The sequence below is a fragment of the Podarcis gaigeae genome, assembly GCF_964106915.1.
Source record: "Podarcis gaigeae genome assembly, chromosome: 2".
NCBI lineage: Eukaryota > Metazoa > Chordata > Lepidosauria > Squamata > Lacertidae > Podarcis > Podarcis gaigeae.
In genome coordinates, this window is record NC_139679.1 from 57,864,024 (window position 1) to 57,882,510 (window position 18,487).

The 18,487-nt window shown below is 39.6% G+C and overlaps 1 protein-coding gene across 10 annotated transcripts in view; it reads left to right on the forward strand.

Annotated features, from left to right (window-relative positions):
* Nucleotides 1-18,487, forward strand: part of RAPGEF6 (Rap guanine nucleotide exchange factor 6) — a 139,858-nt gene that overhangs the window by 66,280 nt on the left and 55,091 nt on the right. For all 10 annotated transcript variants that reach the window (XR_014561588.1, XM_083728343.1, XM_083728348.1 and 7 more), the window contains 3 exons: nucleotides 13,320-13,451; nucleotides 16,927-17,107; nucleotides 18,102-18,238. Coding sequence is in view for 9 of the 10 variants with exons in the window: in XM_083728343.1 (XP_083584469.1) it covers nucleotides 13,320-13,451; nucleotides 16,927-17,107; nucleotides 18,102-18,238 (450 nt within the window). In the remaining variant the exon portion in view is untranslated. The remainder of the gene's footprint in view (nucleotides 1-13,319; nucleotides 13,452-16,926; nucleotides 17,108-18,101; nucleotides 18,239-18,487) is intronic.

Consider the following 18,487-nt stretch of genomic DNA (forward strand, 5'->3'; position numbering starts at 1 on the left):
TCAAATTGCAGTGTTCACCTTTGGGGCTGTGGAGGTGGCAGGGATAATCACTCTGTGGTTCTTGTGTTGGTAGGAAGCTTGAGGTTGCCAGAGCCTGGCTTATCTCTTTCAATGCCATGTGTGGCATGTAACCTTGCAACTGTATTATCAAGGTATGACAATCATATTGGTAGTATAATAACTATCAACTATGACACTAAGAGCCAGTTACAGTGGTACCTCAGGTTACATACACCCAGAAATTGTGTGGCGGCGGCGCGGCAGCAGCAGCAGCAGCAAGAGGCCCCATTAGCTAAAGTGGTCTTTATGTTAAGAACAGTTTCAGGTTAAGAACGGACCTCTAGAACGAATTAAGTACTTAACCCAAGGTACCACTGTATTAGGAGTAATGATTATAGCATCAAAATAGTTATTTTGTGGCTGTTATATTGAAGAAATTCAAGTTTCAAGTTGCAGTTCACTACCAACAATAACATTAGATAAATGATATTAGTTGTCCTCCTCTTCTGTTTAAATGGTATGAAACGTTCCTTTTAAATCACGCAGTGCAACATACTAAATATTGAAATTTTCGAAAGGAGAAACTACCTGTTTAATTATCTCCCAAAGAGCAATTTAGTAAAGCTAATCATGAAAGTTAGGAAACCGATATATAACAATCTGTCAAAACTAATAAGCATTCGGTGTATTCACAATTTATTTTTTAAAAAATGCAAGTTGCCTTCATGAGGGTAATCTCGGTATTAAAATTTATTGCTCATTTGAAAACAACGAAAGCCATTCTATACATATATGTATAACTTGTCCCTCTTTCATCAGTAGGTAACAAGGAACATTGCAGTTACATTTCCTTTCAAAAATTGAAAGCTGGCTTAATTAGCAGTCAGCTACTTAATGTTCATTTCCCAGCTGAATGGGTGCACACTCATGGGTGTAGCTTCTTATTCATGATCAGGGATATTTATGTAAATAAGTTTACAGTGCCCATATTAAGAAACATCTTTCATATAAGTAAATAGTACAATACTGTTTCTAGCTACTGAAATATGAATGCTAAGCAAGTGGACCCATACACAAAATTCATTTATTAATAGTGACCATAAAGATACAGAACTAATAAGCACCATAGAAAAATAATAATAAACATGTAATTCTTATGATACTCTCTGAAAGGTTAAAAAATCTATATACAAAATGGAATTTATTGAAAACTTTATAACTGAACCTTTTTTTTAATGGATGCTAACTACTGGCTAGAGTGCTGAAAAGAAAGGAGCAAAGCCATATGGGTGCTGCCCCCATTGCTTTTGCTGCTTCCCAGGGAAAGAGTGAGGGTGTTTTGGAGAGGTGGTGGCAGCAGGAGGACTGGTGGTGAGGTAGGGTAGCTTACTTTTACTTTGAGGTGGGCTTTCATGAGCCTCCCAAGTTCTTTCTTAAGTATAAGCTCCAATAGGTTTGTGGAATCCCTAGTTTTATGTCAGCAACCTATGAGAGCAAACTTTTGGAATATACTTGCATTTGTAGCAACTTTGAAAAATTACGACAATTTGCATATACAGTACAGAGAAGTAATTGAATGAATGAAGCTAGTTTGCTACCAAGTTATAGATAGACATGAGCCTGCCCTTACTATTTTTATAGCCAATTGGCAGCTGCTCTCTAGCAATTTGGGAGAAGAGGGGGGTGTACCCATACAAGCACCTAACAAGAGGGGATCGGACAAGTCTATTACCATGAGGGGGTAGAGTTTAGTTGTGCCTCTTTCTTGCTTTAGTTTGTGTCTCTGGAGTAGAATGGTACCCAGAAAAAGCTTTGATTGGCTCAGAGGTCCTGATACTGAAAAAGAGTTCATGCATCTTTTCTGTAAATGGTGTTATATCCTGAGCACCCATTCAGAATGCTAGGCTTTTGACTCACAAAATGTACACATTAGGACTGCTGCCCAATTTTAAAGAGATCTTAATTGATTAATGCAAGTGGGTAAAATATAAAGCAAGAAGCATACTTGCTTGGTTTTTATGTTGAAAATGTAAGATGAGCTCTGCTGGGCCAGGCTAAAGGCCCACCTAGAAGAGCAGCATCATGGTTTCACAGTTGCCATTGTGAAGCCCACAAGCAAGAGTAGAGTGCAACAGCACTGTCCTCTCCTTGGCACTTGTGAGCAACTGGTATTCAGAGGGATACTGCCTCAGACACTGAAGGTAGAGCATAGCTATTGTGATCAGCAGCAATGGATAGCCTTATTCACCATGAATTGGTCTCATTGTCTTGTAATCCATCAAAATTAGTGGCCATTATTTCATCTTGTGGGAGTAAATTTCATAGTTTATTTTGAAGAAGTATATTATATGTGCATGTCATGTAGCAGGCAGCTTGGAAAGTGGTGTTTCCTTCTTTCAAAGAGAAAAGGGAAAATGTCTCTTTTAAGATAGTGTTTGCAACTTTTACAAATGCTATTGTTGATATGCTGTCAAAAATATGGAATTTGTCACTATATTCTGCATCTGCATCTTTACTGAACATTGGTCAATGTAGTAGCAAGATAGATAGATAGATAGATAGATAGATAGATAGATAGATAGATAGATGGAGTTGGAAAGAGGACCCAGGAAATTACAGACTCATCAGTTTTAAATTCTGTCCTACATAAAGTGGTGGTAAACTGCTATGGAAAGTTTTCTGACCCTCTTGAGCCAGTGGGGCGGCAGAAGTTATGGTAATGTGCCATTTTTACTGCATGTTAAAGGCACTTTTTCAGAAGTCCACACTGAAGAATGCTGCCCAATATGCAATGCAAATTCTTCTGCAAAGTATGCAGCTTTAGTCTTTGAAAGCGAAATGCATCTGTTTTGGGATTGTGATGTCAGTGTTTGTAAAAGGGAAAAAAAAGAGTTCTCCCTTTGTCTCCTCAGCCTGGTCCTCAGACCCTTGTCGGCATAAAAGAGTCCACGAGAAAAGTATCCTTGCAGAGCTTTATTCTTAAAAGTCTTTCTGCAAAAGCAACTGACACACAACAACACTACCAACTTTCACTAACCAACCAACCAACCCAACAACAAACTAACATTTCTTACTCTAGTTACAGATAGGTAGCCGTGTTGGTCTGCCATAGTCAAAACAAAAAAATTCCTTCCAGTAGCACCTTAAAGACCAACTAAGTTAGTTCTTGGTATGAGCTTTCGTGTGTGCATGCACACGAAAGCTCATACCAAGAACTAACTTAGTTGGTCTTTAAGGTGCTACTGGAAGGAATTTTTTTATTTCTTACTCTATATATACAACCCGGTGCAGGCCGCTGACTCATGCTGACCCAGCTTTTTTAAGCATTAAAGAAACAGCGGCCATTTTTGCCGTGACATATGACCCCATATCAGAAAGCTAACTGCTTGAGTTATTGAAGCTTTCATTTAATCAGTTATTCACTGAATTGTTCAAATGAGGGGTAGCGAAATTGTGGCTTCCAGATGTTTCTGAGCTACAGTGCTCATCATTCCTGATAATTGGAAATGTTGATTGGGGTTGATGGTAGTTGGGGTACAACAACTTATGGAGAGCCATAGGTTAGCTGCTCTAGTGGAGAAGTTTTGTTGTTGTTATTCATTAACATCTGGTATTAAGATATTTTAGAATTGTATATTAAGAACAGCCTATGTTAGTAACAATTCTGTAACAGATAGTTTTGAAAAAGTAAATTTGTATAGAGGAAAGAGCTAGGTGAAAATATATCCCATAAGCTTGAATTGTTTGGGATTTGTACATAAGGGAAACTAGTTTTAAATTGTAATTTTGGGGTAGAATATAAACATTTAAGCTACTGAAAACATGTCTTGAAAAGAGTTATTCTCATAACAAATCCTTAGTATGAAGTAGGTTACTTGTGGGGCTTCAAAAAGGCCTCCTTGTTCTTGGTCACATAGGTGGCATAATGCATTCAGTGTATTAAATGTTAAGAAAAACATGCTGAAAACATGGAACAAAGAAATACAACATAAATTATAATGATAGGTATATTTTAAATGGTCATGTTTTGTCATGTTTCTTGGCTAATAAAAAATAAGGAAGCTTCAAAATGGTGAAAGATAGAAAATCAAGTGGGGATTACAGTCTCTCCAATCAATTCCTTAAAGCAGGCTGCCTCAAACTTGGCCCTCTAGATGTTTTTGGCCTACAACTCCGATGATCCCTAGCTAGCAGGACCAGTGGTCAGGAATGATGGGAACTGTAGTCTCAAAACATCTGGAGGGCTGAGTTTGATGAAGCCTGCCTTAAAGAGAGATTGGTGAAGCAGCCCGTGTTTTGTGGGGGAAGGGGCATAGTCCAGTGGTAAAAGAAATTGGTTTGCATGCAGTAGGTCCCAGTTTCAATCCCAGCGTCTCTTGGTAGGCCCAGGATAGATTCCTGTCTGAAACCCTAGAGAGTAGTTGCAGAGACAGTACTGAGCTAGCTAGATGGTACCAGTGGTTAAACAATGGAATTATTCCAACTCCCATCTGTCCTAGCCAGCCTGGCCCAGTAGTCAGGGATGATGGGAACTGTACATCAATAAAATCTGGAAGATCTCAGATTCCTTATATCTGATCTAAATATTTCATTCAACTACCAGAACATATAATCCTCACCATCATCATCATCATGATCATCCAGGTTGAATTACTGAAATATGTTTTACAAGGGACTGTGTTTGAAAACAGCCGAGAAGCTTCAATTACAGTGGCACCTCGGGTTAAGAACTTAATTTATTCTGGAGGTCCATTCTTAACCTGAAACTGTTCTTAACCTGAGACACCACTTTAGCTAATGGGGCCTCCCGTTGCCACCACCACACGATTTCTGTTCTCATCCTGAAGCAAAGTTGTTAACCTGAGGTACTATTTCTGGGTTAGCAGAGTCTGTAACCTGAAGCGTCTGTAACCCGAGATACCACTGTAGTGCAGAATGTGATTGCCAGACTGTTGACTGTTGAAGGTTGAAGGCAAACTGATCTTCTAACACCCATTCTGTTCCATCTGCACTGGCTTCTGAGGTCACTTCAAGTGACTGATTTTGACCCTTAGATATTTATTCCCTTGTTGAAACTTTTCATAAGTTAAATCAGTCTATACAATTTTATCATTTGAATCACATATGTTTGCTTTTTTACCATTCAGAAATGAATTATAATTCATGTTCTCTGCTTGTCTCTTTTCCCAGTTTCCCTACCCCATGCCTCAGCTGTCAACCTAGAACATGGGCTACAATGACAGCTTTCCTATCCTAAGGGCCATGTGTGCCACCCTTAGAAAAACAAATTTCCAGACTGCTGTCAGACAGCTAATATTCTAGGTCTGTGTCACAAACCAAAGGTCCTGTGCCATCAGGACAGACTTTCTAAGAATAGATGTATTTTTAGCTAGCACATATGGATAAATAGCTTGCACATATAGCTTGCTGATATTCTATCATAGGTTAGTTAATGAAGTATTTGTGTGTGATAGGAAACGCTATCTAGGCTAGAGAATATAAATAGGTGGCTGTGGGAGCAACGTCATTGAATGCCTTGACTCTTAATGCATTCAGGCACTCAGCACATTAGCACACTTTCATGGTCTCTTGCATTTTAATTTCCTCTTGTTAAAAAGGTCAGTAGTGGTGATTCAAGGCTGAAATGAAATGAAAGAATGTGGTTTTTGTATGTGAAACCTGTCACCTTAACACTGTCAGTTGTCTGATTCTAATCTGCCTTTTCATTAAATAAACAGTCCATATTTTTGTATGACTATTTTATTAGTTACATGGATATAAGCCTGCCATCTTCCAGATCAATTCACACAGTTGACAAAGTAGGATAGTCGGTGAATGTCCATGTGCAATAAGAATGGTTATTTATTAATCATCTTCCACATATGTCCCAAAGAATACACAAAATATAACAAAAACAGTTGCAAAACAAAACAAAAAACAACAGATTAGTTATGAACAATATCTATGTAAGCAATCTATTCACCCAGCTGAGAAGGCTTAAATATAAATAGCTGGATGGGAGAATACTGTATTTTTCCATGTATAAAATGATGCTTTTTGCTAAAAAAAATTAGGAAAAATTTGAGTGTCATCTTACAATACATGGATAATGAATGCAGAGGGGGGATGTGCAATTAATGGCAGCAACAAGCAGGAGATTGGCAGCGGTGATTGGGTGGGTGATTGGTGGCTGCGGCAAGGCCTGCTGGCAATTGGCTGTGGCTGCGGCAATTGGACAGGCGTTTGGCGGCTATGGCAAGGCAAGCAGGCGATTGGCGGCTGCGGCAAGTGGGTGGGTGGGCTGTTGGTGGCGGTGAGCAGGCAGACAATTGGTGGCTGTGGCAAGTTGTGCGAGCGGCAGTGGCAGGCAAGCGGGTGAGTGATTGGCGGAAGTGACCTCCCCACCCCCAAAGAAGCTAAACAACTTAGTTTCTTAATTTTGGGTTAAAAGAAATAGAGGTCATCTTATACATGGGGGCATCTTATACACAGAAAAATATGGTATCTAGGAAGCATATGCATTACAGACTTTGTTGTTGTTTAGTCGTTTAGTTGTGTCCGACTCTTTGTGACCCCATGAAACAGAGCACGCCAGGCACTTCTGTCTTCCATTGCCTCCTGCAGTTTGGTCAGACTCATGCTGGTAGCTTCGAGAACACTGCCCAACCATCTCGTCCTCTGTTGTCCCCTTCTCCTTGTGCCCTCCATCTTTCCCAACATCAGGGTGTTTTCCAGGGAGTCTTCTCTTCTCATGAGGTGGCCAAAGTATTGGAGTCTCAACTTCAGGATCTGTCCTTCCAGTGAGCACTCAGGGCTGATTTCCTTCAGAATGGGTAGGTTTGATCTTCTTGCAGTTCGTGGGACTCTCAAGAGTCTCCTCCAGCACCATAATTCGAAAGCATCAATTCTTCGGCAATCAGCCTTCTTTATGGTCCAGCTCTCACTTCCATACATCACTACTGGGAAAACCATAGCTTTAACTATATGGACCTTTGTTGGCAAGGTGGTGTCTCTGCTTTTTAAGATGCTGTCTAGGTTTGTCATTGCTTTTCTCCCAAGAAGCAGGCATCTTTTAATTTCATGACTGCTGTCACCATCTGCAGTGATCATGGAGCCCAAGAAAGTAAAATCTCTCACTGCCTCCATTTCTTCCCCTTCTATTTTCCAGGAGGTGATGGGCCCAGTGGCCACGATCTTTGGTTTTTTTTTTTATGTTGAGCTTCAGACCATATTTTGCGCTCTCCTCTTTCACCCTCATTAAAAGGTTCCTTAATTCCTCCTCACTTTCTGCCATCAAGGTAGTGTCATCTGCATATCTGAGGTTGTTGATATTTCTTCCGGCAAACTTAATTCTGGCTTTGGATTCATCCAGCCCAGCCTTTCGCATGATGAATTCTGCATATAAGTTAAATAAGCAGGGAGACAATATACAGCCTTGTCGTACTCCTTTCCCAATTTTGAACCAATCAGTTGTTCCATATCCAGTTCTAACTGTAGCTTCTTATCCCACATAGAGATTTCACAGGAGACAGATGAGGTGATCAGGCACTCCCATTTCTTTAAGACCTTGCCATAGTTTGCTGTGATTGATACAGTCAAAGGCTTTTGCATAGTCAATGAAGCAGAAGTAGATGTCTTTCTGGAACTCTCTAGCTTTCTCCATAATCCAGCGCATGTTTGCAATTTGGTCTCTGGTTCCTCTGCCCCTTCGAAATCCAGCTTGCACTTCTGGGAGTTCTCGGTCCACATACTGCTTAAGTCTGCCTTGTAGAATTTTGAGCATAACCTTGCTAGTGTGTGAAATGAGTGCAATTGTGCGGTAGTTGGAGCATTATTTGGCACTGCCCTTCTTTGGGATTGGGATCTAGACTGATCTTCTCCAATCCTCTGGCCACTGCTGAGTTTTCCAAACTTGCTGGCATATTGAGTGTAGCACCTTAACAGCATCATCTTTTAAATTTTAAATAGTTCAGCTGGAATACCATCACTTCCACTGGCCTTGTTATTTGCAGTGCTTTCTAAGGCCCATTTGACTTCACTCTCCAGGATGTCTGGCTCAAGGTCGGCAACCACACTACCTGGGGTGTACGAGACATCCATATCTTTCTAGTATAATTCCTCTGTGTATTCTTACCACCTCTTCTTGATGTCTTCTGCTTCTGTTAGGTCCTTTCCACTTTTGTCCTTTATTATGGTAATCTTTGTACGAAATGATCCTTTCATATCTCCAATTTTCTTGAAGAGATCTCTGGTTTTCCCTATTCCCTTGATTTCCTGTTTCTTTGCATTGCTCATTTAAGAAGGCCCTCTTGTCTCTCCTTGCTATTTTTCGGAAATCTGCATTCAATTTCCTGGCTTGAATAACTCAGAGAAGCTATGAGCTATGCCGTGCAGGGCCACCCAAGACGGACAGGTCATAGTGGAGAGTTTTGACCAAACGTGATCCACCTGGATTAGGAACCAGCAAGCCACTCCAGTATCCCTGCCAAGAAAACTCCATGGACAAAGACAACAGGCATTACAGAATAGTGAGAACTTAATATAGTGGTACCTCGGTTTACAAACTTAATCCGTTCCAGAAGTCCGTTCGTAAACTGAAGCTGTTCTTAAACTGAGGCGTGCTTTCGCTAATGAGGCCTCACGCTGCCGGTGCCCTTCCACTGTTCAGATTCCGTTCTTAGACCAAGGTAATGTTCGGAAACCGGGACACTCCTTCCGCTTTTGCAGAGTTCGTAAACAGGACTGTACTTAAACCGAGGTACCACTGTAGTTTTATTTTAGTATTTTTTCATTTCCATTAGTGCATAATAGTATTAGGCAATACGTATCAACTTTATTTGCATGATGAGCGTGTGAGCTAGGGCAATTATACAGTAGGGAGCAAAGGCTGAAGTAGGGGTTGCCTAGCATCACCTGGAGAGTTAATGGGACTTGAACTGTCACTGAATGTAGCTCTGTCACTGTTCACTGGGCTACATTGACATTGGCAGCAAGATGTGTGGGAACTACCTATTTGTGTTTTGGTCCTGTCCCCTGTTAAGTATACTTGGTATCTATGGAGCAATTGTCCCCATGTAAACCCACAGTTATAAGGTGCAAATAAATATTCTTGAAAAGATTAGTCTGTTTGATGCAGGAAGTCTGGAGCCAATAAAACAAAAAGTGACTGTATTCCAAAGAAATGTGGTTGGCAAGTAGCCCAGTGGAGAGCTAATTTAGTGATCTAAGAGTTGGCTTGGTATTCTTGAGTAATTTCAGGATTTGTTTCTTATACTGATCAGGGCAGGAAAGCTAGAGGAAAATAGGTAGGGGAGACAGTCTTTCAGACTGAGCAACAAGTAGTAGAGATATAGGCAACATGAGAAGTTGTTTAAATGAGGTCCATTTGGATGTGCCATAGAACCAAGAAGATTAGAGTAGCCAGAATGAGTTGAGTAGCCAGAATATATACAGAAAATCACTAATCCTCGAGTTGTAACTTTCTTCTATGCATGCAGTATTAGGAAAAAGAAGTACTTTTCCTGCAATAAATACAGCTTTAGGGAAGGCAATGGACAGTAGGATCTGCAGGTTTCTAGTGGTAGGGATGGCAGTAGAACAATATTTTGTTGTTCAGGCAGCTGAACAAATAATTGTATGTTTGCAGCATTATTATAAGAATTCTTGATGCAGGTAATGATCTGGCTGGAGAGGGCAAATTGCTCCTGGAAAACATGTCTTTGGTTTACACAATCTCTCATTTGAAACATTCACAGTTGAATAAATATGTTATATTATACTGAGTAAACATGGCTCAAACCTTATCCTACATTTCATTTTCACAACTGCTACCATCATGTTACAAATTCATCATATCAGTGCGGTTCAACATAGTGAGGTATGTAAGGCAGCTCAATATGTGTGGATAATAAATGTGATGTATATAAAATAGAGGCAGAGATTTATGTTAAAAATGGCAGGCAGTACAAAGGTTGCTTGTCTCAAATAGGTACTTTGTGCATTCATGCACCTCATTTCAGCTTTGGAGATTTATTAGTCTGTTTTCTTAAAAATAATTCACATTAGCTCATTCAGTCTCTTTCACCCACTATACAAATTCTGTTTGGTACCACACGTTTCAGCATGGATGTTGCCAACTACTGATTTATAAAGAGGAAGGACAATATGCTTCTAGCAGAATCTATTACAATCTGAATTCTTTTAGTTTATAAAGAGAAGAGGAGTAATTTTGGATTCACTTGTCAACTGAACATAAAATACTGATTCTATCTTGAGGGAAATGTAGCTCTGCTTACAGTGATAACTACTCATTCGCTCAGTCAGAAATATAAAGCCAACTTTTAAAAATGATATTCAGTAAATGTATACTGCATCTGAATTTTATTTTCTTTAAAGTAGCAAATATTTCTAGATTCACTGTAATAGCATCCAGAGAGATGGTGCTGGTGTTAGGATGTGGTATAGTTGACCATGCAAATGAGATTCAGCCACTTCTTAAATGAATTTGCACTCCACTGAAGAATCCAGTCCACTACTTTAACTTTTAACTTTTAATAAAGCCTTGCTAATGGATGCCCAAATAACATCCATGGCAACTTTCACCAACTTCAGTAGGTACTGCAGCTTTAGCCCTTTTCGAAGAAACATGATCTTGCTTTGGTGAATCATGCCATGATAACATTTTACATGGGTTGTCTTTGGAAACTGGCAGCTGGTTGAAAATATAGTTGCTACCATATTTATCTGGTGATTTAAGCATCTGTACTGTTTTTAGGTTTTTTCACAGGTGGCGCTGTGGGTAAAACCTCAGCGCCTAGGGCTTGTTGATCGCATGGTCGGCGGTTTGAATCCCCGTGGCGGGGTGAGCTCCCGTCTTTTGGTCCCAGCTCCTGCCCACCTAGCAGTTCGAAAGCACCCCTAAGTGCAAGTAGATAAATAGGTACCGCTTTATAGCGGGAAGGTAAACGGCGTTTCCGTGTGCTGCGCTGGTGCTGGCTCGCCAGAGCAGCTTCGTCACCCTGGCCACGTGACCCGGAAGTGTCTCCGGACAGCGCTGGCCCCCGGCCTCTTAAGTGAGATGGGCGCACAACCCTAGAGTCGGACACAACTGGCCCGTACGGGCAGGGGTACCTTTACCTTTATGTACATAATGAAATCCCTAAATCAGGGATGAGAAACCAGCCCTCCAAACATTGCTGAACTCCCAACTCTCATCAGTCCCAGCCAGCGTGGACAGTGGTCAGGGATGATAGGAGTTGTAGTCCAACAGTATCTGGAAGACCGCAGGTTTCTCACTGCTGCCCTAAATGGTCTGGGATATTGGTACCATCTGCTTCCAATGAACCTCCAAACAGTTAGGATCTTTGGAGCCTCTGCTTTGAACATCACTGCCTTCAAAGATAAAGGGCGTGGCTATCTAGGACAATGCTTTCTCTGGGTGGTGCCCTAACTGTGAAACCCCCTCCCCAAAATAATTGGCCATGCATTCATGGACTAGATTAAAAGTTTGTGTCCCCCCCCTTAATAACTTAAGTTTTTTTGCATCTCGGTTAATGGCCACTGCATAATTGTTGACGTGATATTTGATTTAATGTTTTATTTTGTAACTTGTTATGGAAATCTTACAGGCAGAATATAAGATAAAATACACGCAGATATGTCATGGATGTATTTATTTAAAAATAAGTCATCTATGTGATGATGTTGGCTAATGGGCATTTATGTCTGCTCACCTTCAATGTTCTAGAATGGCAGAAATGCAGGTGCTACTGAATTTAGTATTCCCCCTCCACATACACACACCAAATAGAATACCTAGGACTTAGTAAATGTAGGTTGTCTTGCTTCAGAGCTGCCTTTGTGATTACATAAAGAGGTCATGCAAGTATATGCCAGGATCTCATCTAATGTGCTGACAGAAAGCCAATTAATTCTCAGCCAGGGGATTTATTCCGCCCACCCTTTGCTTGCTTTCTTTAATATAAGCAGCCTGACATTCGGGCCAATCTGTTAGCTGGCTTTTGAAACTACTATTCAAATCTGGAAACTTCCTAATGTCCTTGGAACATGTTCACTATTTCGCATCTGCTGTTCTTTAGCAGGTGTTCAGAAAAATACTACTTGCAGATTCTCAATCTGAGCACATTGCTTCTGTTCACAGTTATGATTTTCTCTTTTAAAAAAGAAATACAGTTTTAAGCAGGTTGTTTTGAAATGTGCTAAAATTGAGTTAACTCAAGGTGTGCTTTAAGTCTTTCCACTAAAGAGTCTCTTCCTATTTTTAGGAACAGTATTACAACATTTGGAGCACAGGCTCAAATGAACATGACGTCTTAATAGTTGTCATTCTGCTTCTGAACTAAATATTTTATTTTTGTAATTAAATTACAGATAATCATTTCAGGCAGTCATTCCTCCCTTATATTTATTGTGTTAACACTTTTGTATTATGCCAAACACACTGTACTAATAATTGTTGCATAATATGATAGTAACAGATGTTTGCAGAATGTATTTGCAAAGAAGCATGTGGCAGCAGAGGCTACTGAAGTATTATTGTTTCCCAGCACTGGAAAATGGAGGTGCTTAGGTTAGAATGTGGAACCACTTGCAAAGAAAGCATTTATTATTTGATCCAATTTATGAAACACTTTCCCATAAAACATCTTAAAGCAATTTCACAGTAAAAACATAGCCAATGAAAACAATTCCATTATATAAAAACAATTAAGCAATTTCATATGTAAAATTCATTACCTATTCAATACAGGTATAGCCTAGGATATTGATCTCCTTTTGAAAGGCTTGTTTTAAAAAGGAAGGTATTTAATTGGCACCAAAAAAGGCAATAGAGACTGTGCCTGTTTGACGTATAACAGGAACGAGTTTCAAAGGTTAGGTGCCACCACATTGAAGAACAGATCTCTATATCTTATGGAACAGATCTCTTGATGTGCAGGAAACCTTTATCTGTAGAAAGCAGTGACCAATTGGGTATGTAGAGGGTAGGATGCTCTTTTAGCTTTTGTGGTCGCAAGAGGTGTAGGACTTTGTACACGAGAGCCAACACCTTGAACTTAGCAAATTGGCAGCCAATGCAATTTTTACATGCACATGTTTTCCCTGTAAGTTGTTTTCCTAAACTCAACAAGGCTTAATATGTAGTTGGCAACTGACAATATTTCAACCAAATAAAAAATAAAACCAATGTATTTTCTCATTTTCTCAGTCAGCATTAAATTATATCAAGTTAAACATAGCATGAATTGCTTGAAATTGAAAGCCTATTTAACTTCCCTTACATTGCACTTTGCTTCCAGCTTCCTGCAGACCTGACCAAGATGCATCTCACAGATGGTCAACATCCACAGGTGACACATGTCCCCTCAAGTCAGTCTGGTTGCAGCATTGCTAGTGATTCTGGGAGTAGCAGTTTATCTGACATCTACCAAGTAAGTCCAAAATTTGTTTTAACATTCTGTTTTCATAAAAAGAGGGAGGACTTAAATGGTTGAATCCCTGTATGCTAGCAGAAGCATAAGATTGCTATCATATACTTTTAAAATTTGACAGCACAATGAACAAAATACAGTGGTAACTCAAGTTAAGTACTTAATTCGTTCCGAGGTCCGTACTTGAAACTGTTCTTAACCTGAAGCACCACTTTAGCTAATGGGGCCTCCTGCTGCTGCCATGCTGCCGGAGCACAATTTCTGTTCTCATCCTGAAGCAAAGTTCTTAACCCGAGATACTATTTCTGGGTTAGCGGAGTCTGTAACCTGAAGCATATGTAACCTGAAGCGTATGTAACCCGAGGTACCACTGTAATATGTTGGGTTCAGTAAGACCAGAGGAATATTAAGTTTTGATTTGGAAGATAATGATGTAATTTGTTTCAAGTTAAAATCTTACTGAAATAATACTAAAATCAGTGTTTGTGATAATATGTAGTTATTCAGGTGATACCTGGCTATTGTAACCAATGGAGGTTTCCCCCCCATGATGCCTAAAGAAGCAGTGTATCAACTGAGATTTAGGATACAATCAGAAGTGTTTTGGTGTCCTGAGTCCCCAGCCACTGAACACTCACTAGGCTCAGCAGCAACTGAAAAGGAGGGCAGTGCTCTTAATGATATGTGTGTGTTGAAGTCAACTTAAGCAAATGACAGATTAGAGTGAGTTTGGCTTAATTAATTAATTAATTGATTGATTAATTAATTAATTAATTGTGAATTGATTGACAATAATAGATTGGGTAAAAGCTGGGTTGCTTCCAACATTAGGCCTATTCAGAGTAGACTCACTGGAATAAATTAAAACGGCTAACTTAAATGATCTAGGTTCAATTCTTCTACACTAACTTTGTTGGATACAACTTTTTATATTTTACACTAGTCTCATTAAATGTGCATATAGAGCTCTTTGCACTATAGGAAGGAAACAGTGCTTAAACAATATAAATAGACTTAAGTATGTGTTTCTAGTTTGATGTAGGCACACTGTGTATCATTGCGTTATTGAGAGTTTTTTATACAGAGCTTCAGGCTTCTGCATTGCTAGGGGAACCAGTGGCGTAGCGTGGGTTGTCAGCACCCGGGGCAAGGCAAGTAATTTGTGCCCCCTAACCCGTGGATTTGTGCCCCCTAACCCTAACCCCCAGATGTTGCGCCCGGTGCGGCCGGCCCCCCCTGCACCCCCCACGCTACGCCACTGAGGGGAACAAATGACATGAACCCTACTAAACTCTTCAGCCTCCTTTTCTTCTTCTTTCAGTTGGCCAGGGGTGGTGGTGGCTTTTGGCTATTTGAACCCATGTGTTTTTATTCAACTTAGGGGGGAGTCTTGACACGCAACTTAAGGCTGCCTTATAATGAAACTTGTGTCTCACTAAAGAGCTTGTAGTACAAAAAAAATGTGAAAGATTTGGATCAAAATTGCTATGACTACAGGGAAGATTATTTGAATTCAAGAATCAGACAACAATATATAGTAGGAGAGCTATATTTCAGTGGTAGAGCAATTGCTTTGTATGACAAAAGCCCCAGATTCAACCTACCGCATCTCCAAGTTCATCTGGAAAACATCCCTGTTTTAAACCCTGGAAAGCTGCTGCCGGTCAGTGCAGACAGTGCTGAGCCGGATAGACTAGCGGTTTTACTCTGTGTAAGGCAGATATTTTCCTATATCTGTTCCTGCTTAATTCGCTCTGTGGATTCAGACAACTGCTTAAAAGTGAACTATGTGGTGGCTCCAAATATATAGAAAGCCAGACATCTACACCTTACGGCCATTCAGTAAGCCCAGAATAATTTCCTACCCGGACTATCAGCTTCTAGACATTCATGGTGGGAAAGACTGTATGTGAGCTTTAAAATGCACAGCTGGGTTAAACATGTCAAATTCATGCATTTCTAAGTCATGGAATAGCTTGGGATATGCCCTGGAATATTTCCAGTCCCATGTTTCAAGCCACATTCATGTAGTGGTGGATAGAAAATGGCCAGAGTTTCCAACCAGAGTTTTCACAAGGCCAGCTGATGAGCAACAAATTGCCTACCATTTGTGTTTCCCCTGAGGCCTTTTGGATGTGCTGTATTATTATTATTTTTATATAATAAAGTAGTTGTCAAAGTTAAGAGGCTTGATTAAGGCTGAAGTCCTATGCATACTTATCTAGCAGCAAGTCTACTATAATTGGTTAGATTTAAACAAGCATAGAACTAGGTGCTAAGACAATATCCAGCAGATCACAAGTCTTTCATAAATTACAGGGTAATTTCTCTATTAGTCTGAACACAATCTAGCCAAGGTTTAAGGAAAATTGGTGGGCAGGGAAAGCAATAGATTTGGGAAAGATATGTTATTCCTCCTTGCTACTTCTTGGTCCTAATCACTTGTTCCTGTTTGGTTCTTGTTATGCACATGTGCATTTAACATTTAGCTCCACCCTTCTTCCAAATTAATATTGTGGAGTAAGTCACACAACTTCTTTGATATATGCTGGATTCTATAAAAAGCAACTTAATTATTTCACTTCTGTTTAGTCTGTATCTAAATACATCTTGGAGGTTATATTCATCATTGATCCACTATAGGTTAATAATTAATGTTCCCTAAAGTACATTAAGTGACAGTGGATGACCTTGGCATAATTGATATGCTTTAATTGTTTTGTCATCTACTACTTCTACTGTAGATTTTTCCTAAGCAGTGCACAATGATAAGACCGAGTTTTAAAAAGTAATGTTAAATGAGGCTTATTCCATCCAAAGGTGCATAAAATCAATTAACAGAGTGTTACAGAATATCAAGAAGTCCATCTATAGTCTCTAAAGATTGTGTGCTAACATTCCAAAGTCTACATATGCAGGATGCATACATTCACATTGATTATTATAACTTTTATCTGATATCCTTGATAATGTATGTATTGAAGTTGACACTTTATGTAATCTGTGTGGTTGGGGGATCAGCTGTTAAAGGTATGGGTTCTGTCACCTTACACGAGCTGCTATTAAGGCTGACTGTGAAAAGAAGTCCGTGAATGTAACCACATATCTCTCTTTTGTTCTGACTTACTTTCTGCTGCAGACAGCACCAGCTTTATGGTCCTGAAAATCTGTTAATTTCTGTGTTCGTTATTGATGGAATTTAACATTTGGATTTCACAAATACCTATGCAAGTGAATATTCTAGCCATGCTCTACTGATTATCCCCAATCCCACTCCCCCCCCAAAAATCACAAAGGTCTATTAGTGACGAGTATAACTTGTTTGCCCACAGGGCAGCTGGAGGCTATTCACAGAGCTCTTCCAAGCTGTTCATTTGGCCAGTAGTTGATATTACCAGAACTAAGTGGATTTGTGTCAAAATTTATGTGCTTAATTTTCAGCAGCTTAAATAACTTGTATTGATTTTATGTACAGGCTACAGAAAGTGAGATGGGAGATGTAGATCTAACTGGTCTCCCAGAAGCACCAGTTGATTCTGAAGACGATGAAGAAGAAGATGAAGACATTGACAGAACTTCAGATCCACTGCTGGGGAGAGATGTTGTACGGGAATGCCTTGAAAAGGAACCTGCTGACAAAACAGATGATGACATTGGTGAGACGTAAAAAGAAAGAAAGAAAGTTCTTCTACATAGTTTCAACAGATTATCCCTAATAATCTAGTAATTTGAAAGTTAATGACAAACTGACATAGTAGCGTATTTTACAGAAACACACAGAGTGCCAATCCTTATGTAGCCAAAGTAGCACCATTGACATATATGAGAGAGATACTAGCAGGCTTGGGAGAACCCTAAGGTTTGCAGAAGTATATTTAAAAACAAAGCAAAAGAATGACCCCCTCGTACAAAAGAGCCCCAGCCATTTTGGTTGACATTTGGAGAGGGAGAGAATGGAACTGAGAATCCTTGAAGAGAGCGTGTCTGGCTAAAACTCTGAACTGAAGCAGTTCACATTGCAACATTTTGTTGCAGGCCTCACCTATCTACACACATTCCCTATATCTTTATCTGTAGCTAACCTCATATATTGCATAAAATATATAGATTGTGTGTGAATGTATGGGCAGGGGAAGCAACCAACCACTAAATGTTATCAATTCCTATGCATATAGGACCCAAGCTTCTTGCTGCACTTCCAAGTGTGCAGATTGGGCCATTCTAACATCAGACTGCTATTTCTTACTCACTTTCCTCCTTGTGTACTATGAACATGGGGTTGGATACAAATAACTATGAATAATAGAACAATAGTTGCTGGCATAGTTTTGCAAAGTCTTTCACAAGAGTTTGCATAGTGCTAAAATAGCTTTATAGCAGTTCTCATGCTTCTGCTTTCATAATAGGTTTCACTTTTTCTCATTCAAAAGTCCCAATTTTGAGTAGAAGATGCCTTTGCATGCTGAAAGTACTCTTTGATGCCAACTCATTGTAACCGCTCTTATTAACTAACTTAAATTGATGAGTGACACAAATACAGATTGAAATCCATTTTTGATATATTAAATAATACCAACCTGCATGATAGTGAAACTTAACTAAATGTTGCCTTGCTTTGTTTCTAACATATATTTATTTTTGTTCTTATAGAACAATTACTGGAATTCATGCACCAGCTTCCAGCATTTGCAAACATGACTATGTCTGTAAGGAGAGAACTCTGCTCAGTGATGATATTTGAAGTTGTAGAACAAGCAGGAGCCATCATTCTTAATGATGGGCAAGAAGTAAGTATTGAATAATGCATGCCATGATCATGTTGCTATGTGATCATCAAACACCTATAACATATATTTTTTTACCATGCAGATAAGGGTGAAATGTTTGCAGTTTTACAGCATATGTAGCAGTTCATAACTCCCCAGTGTCATTGCATATTATCAAAAGCTCCAAAAACATTTCACAGGGGGTTTTTATGACCTACTGCTAGCTTATTTCAAATGTCAAACCATGTTTCTATCCCTTAGATTTAGGCC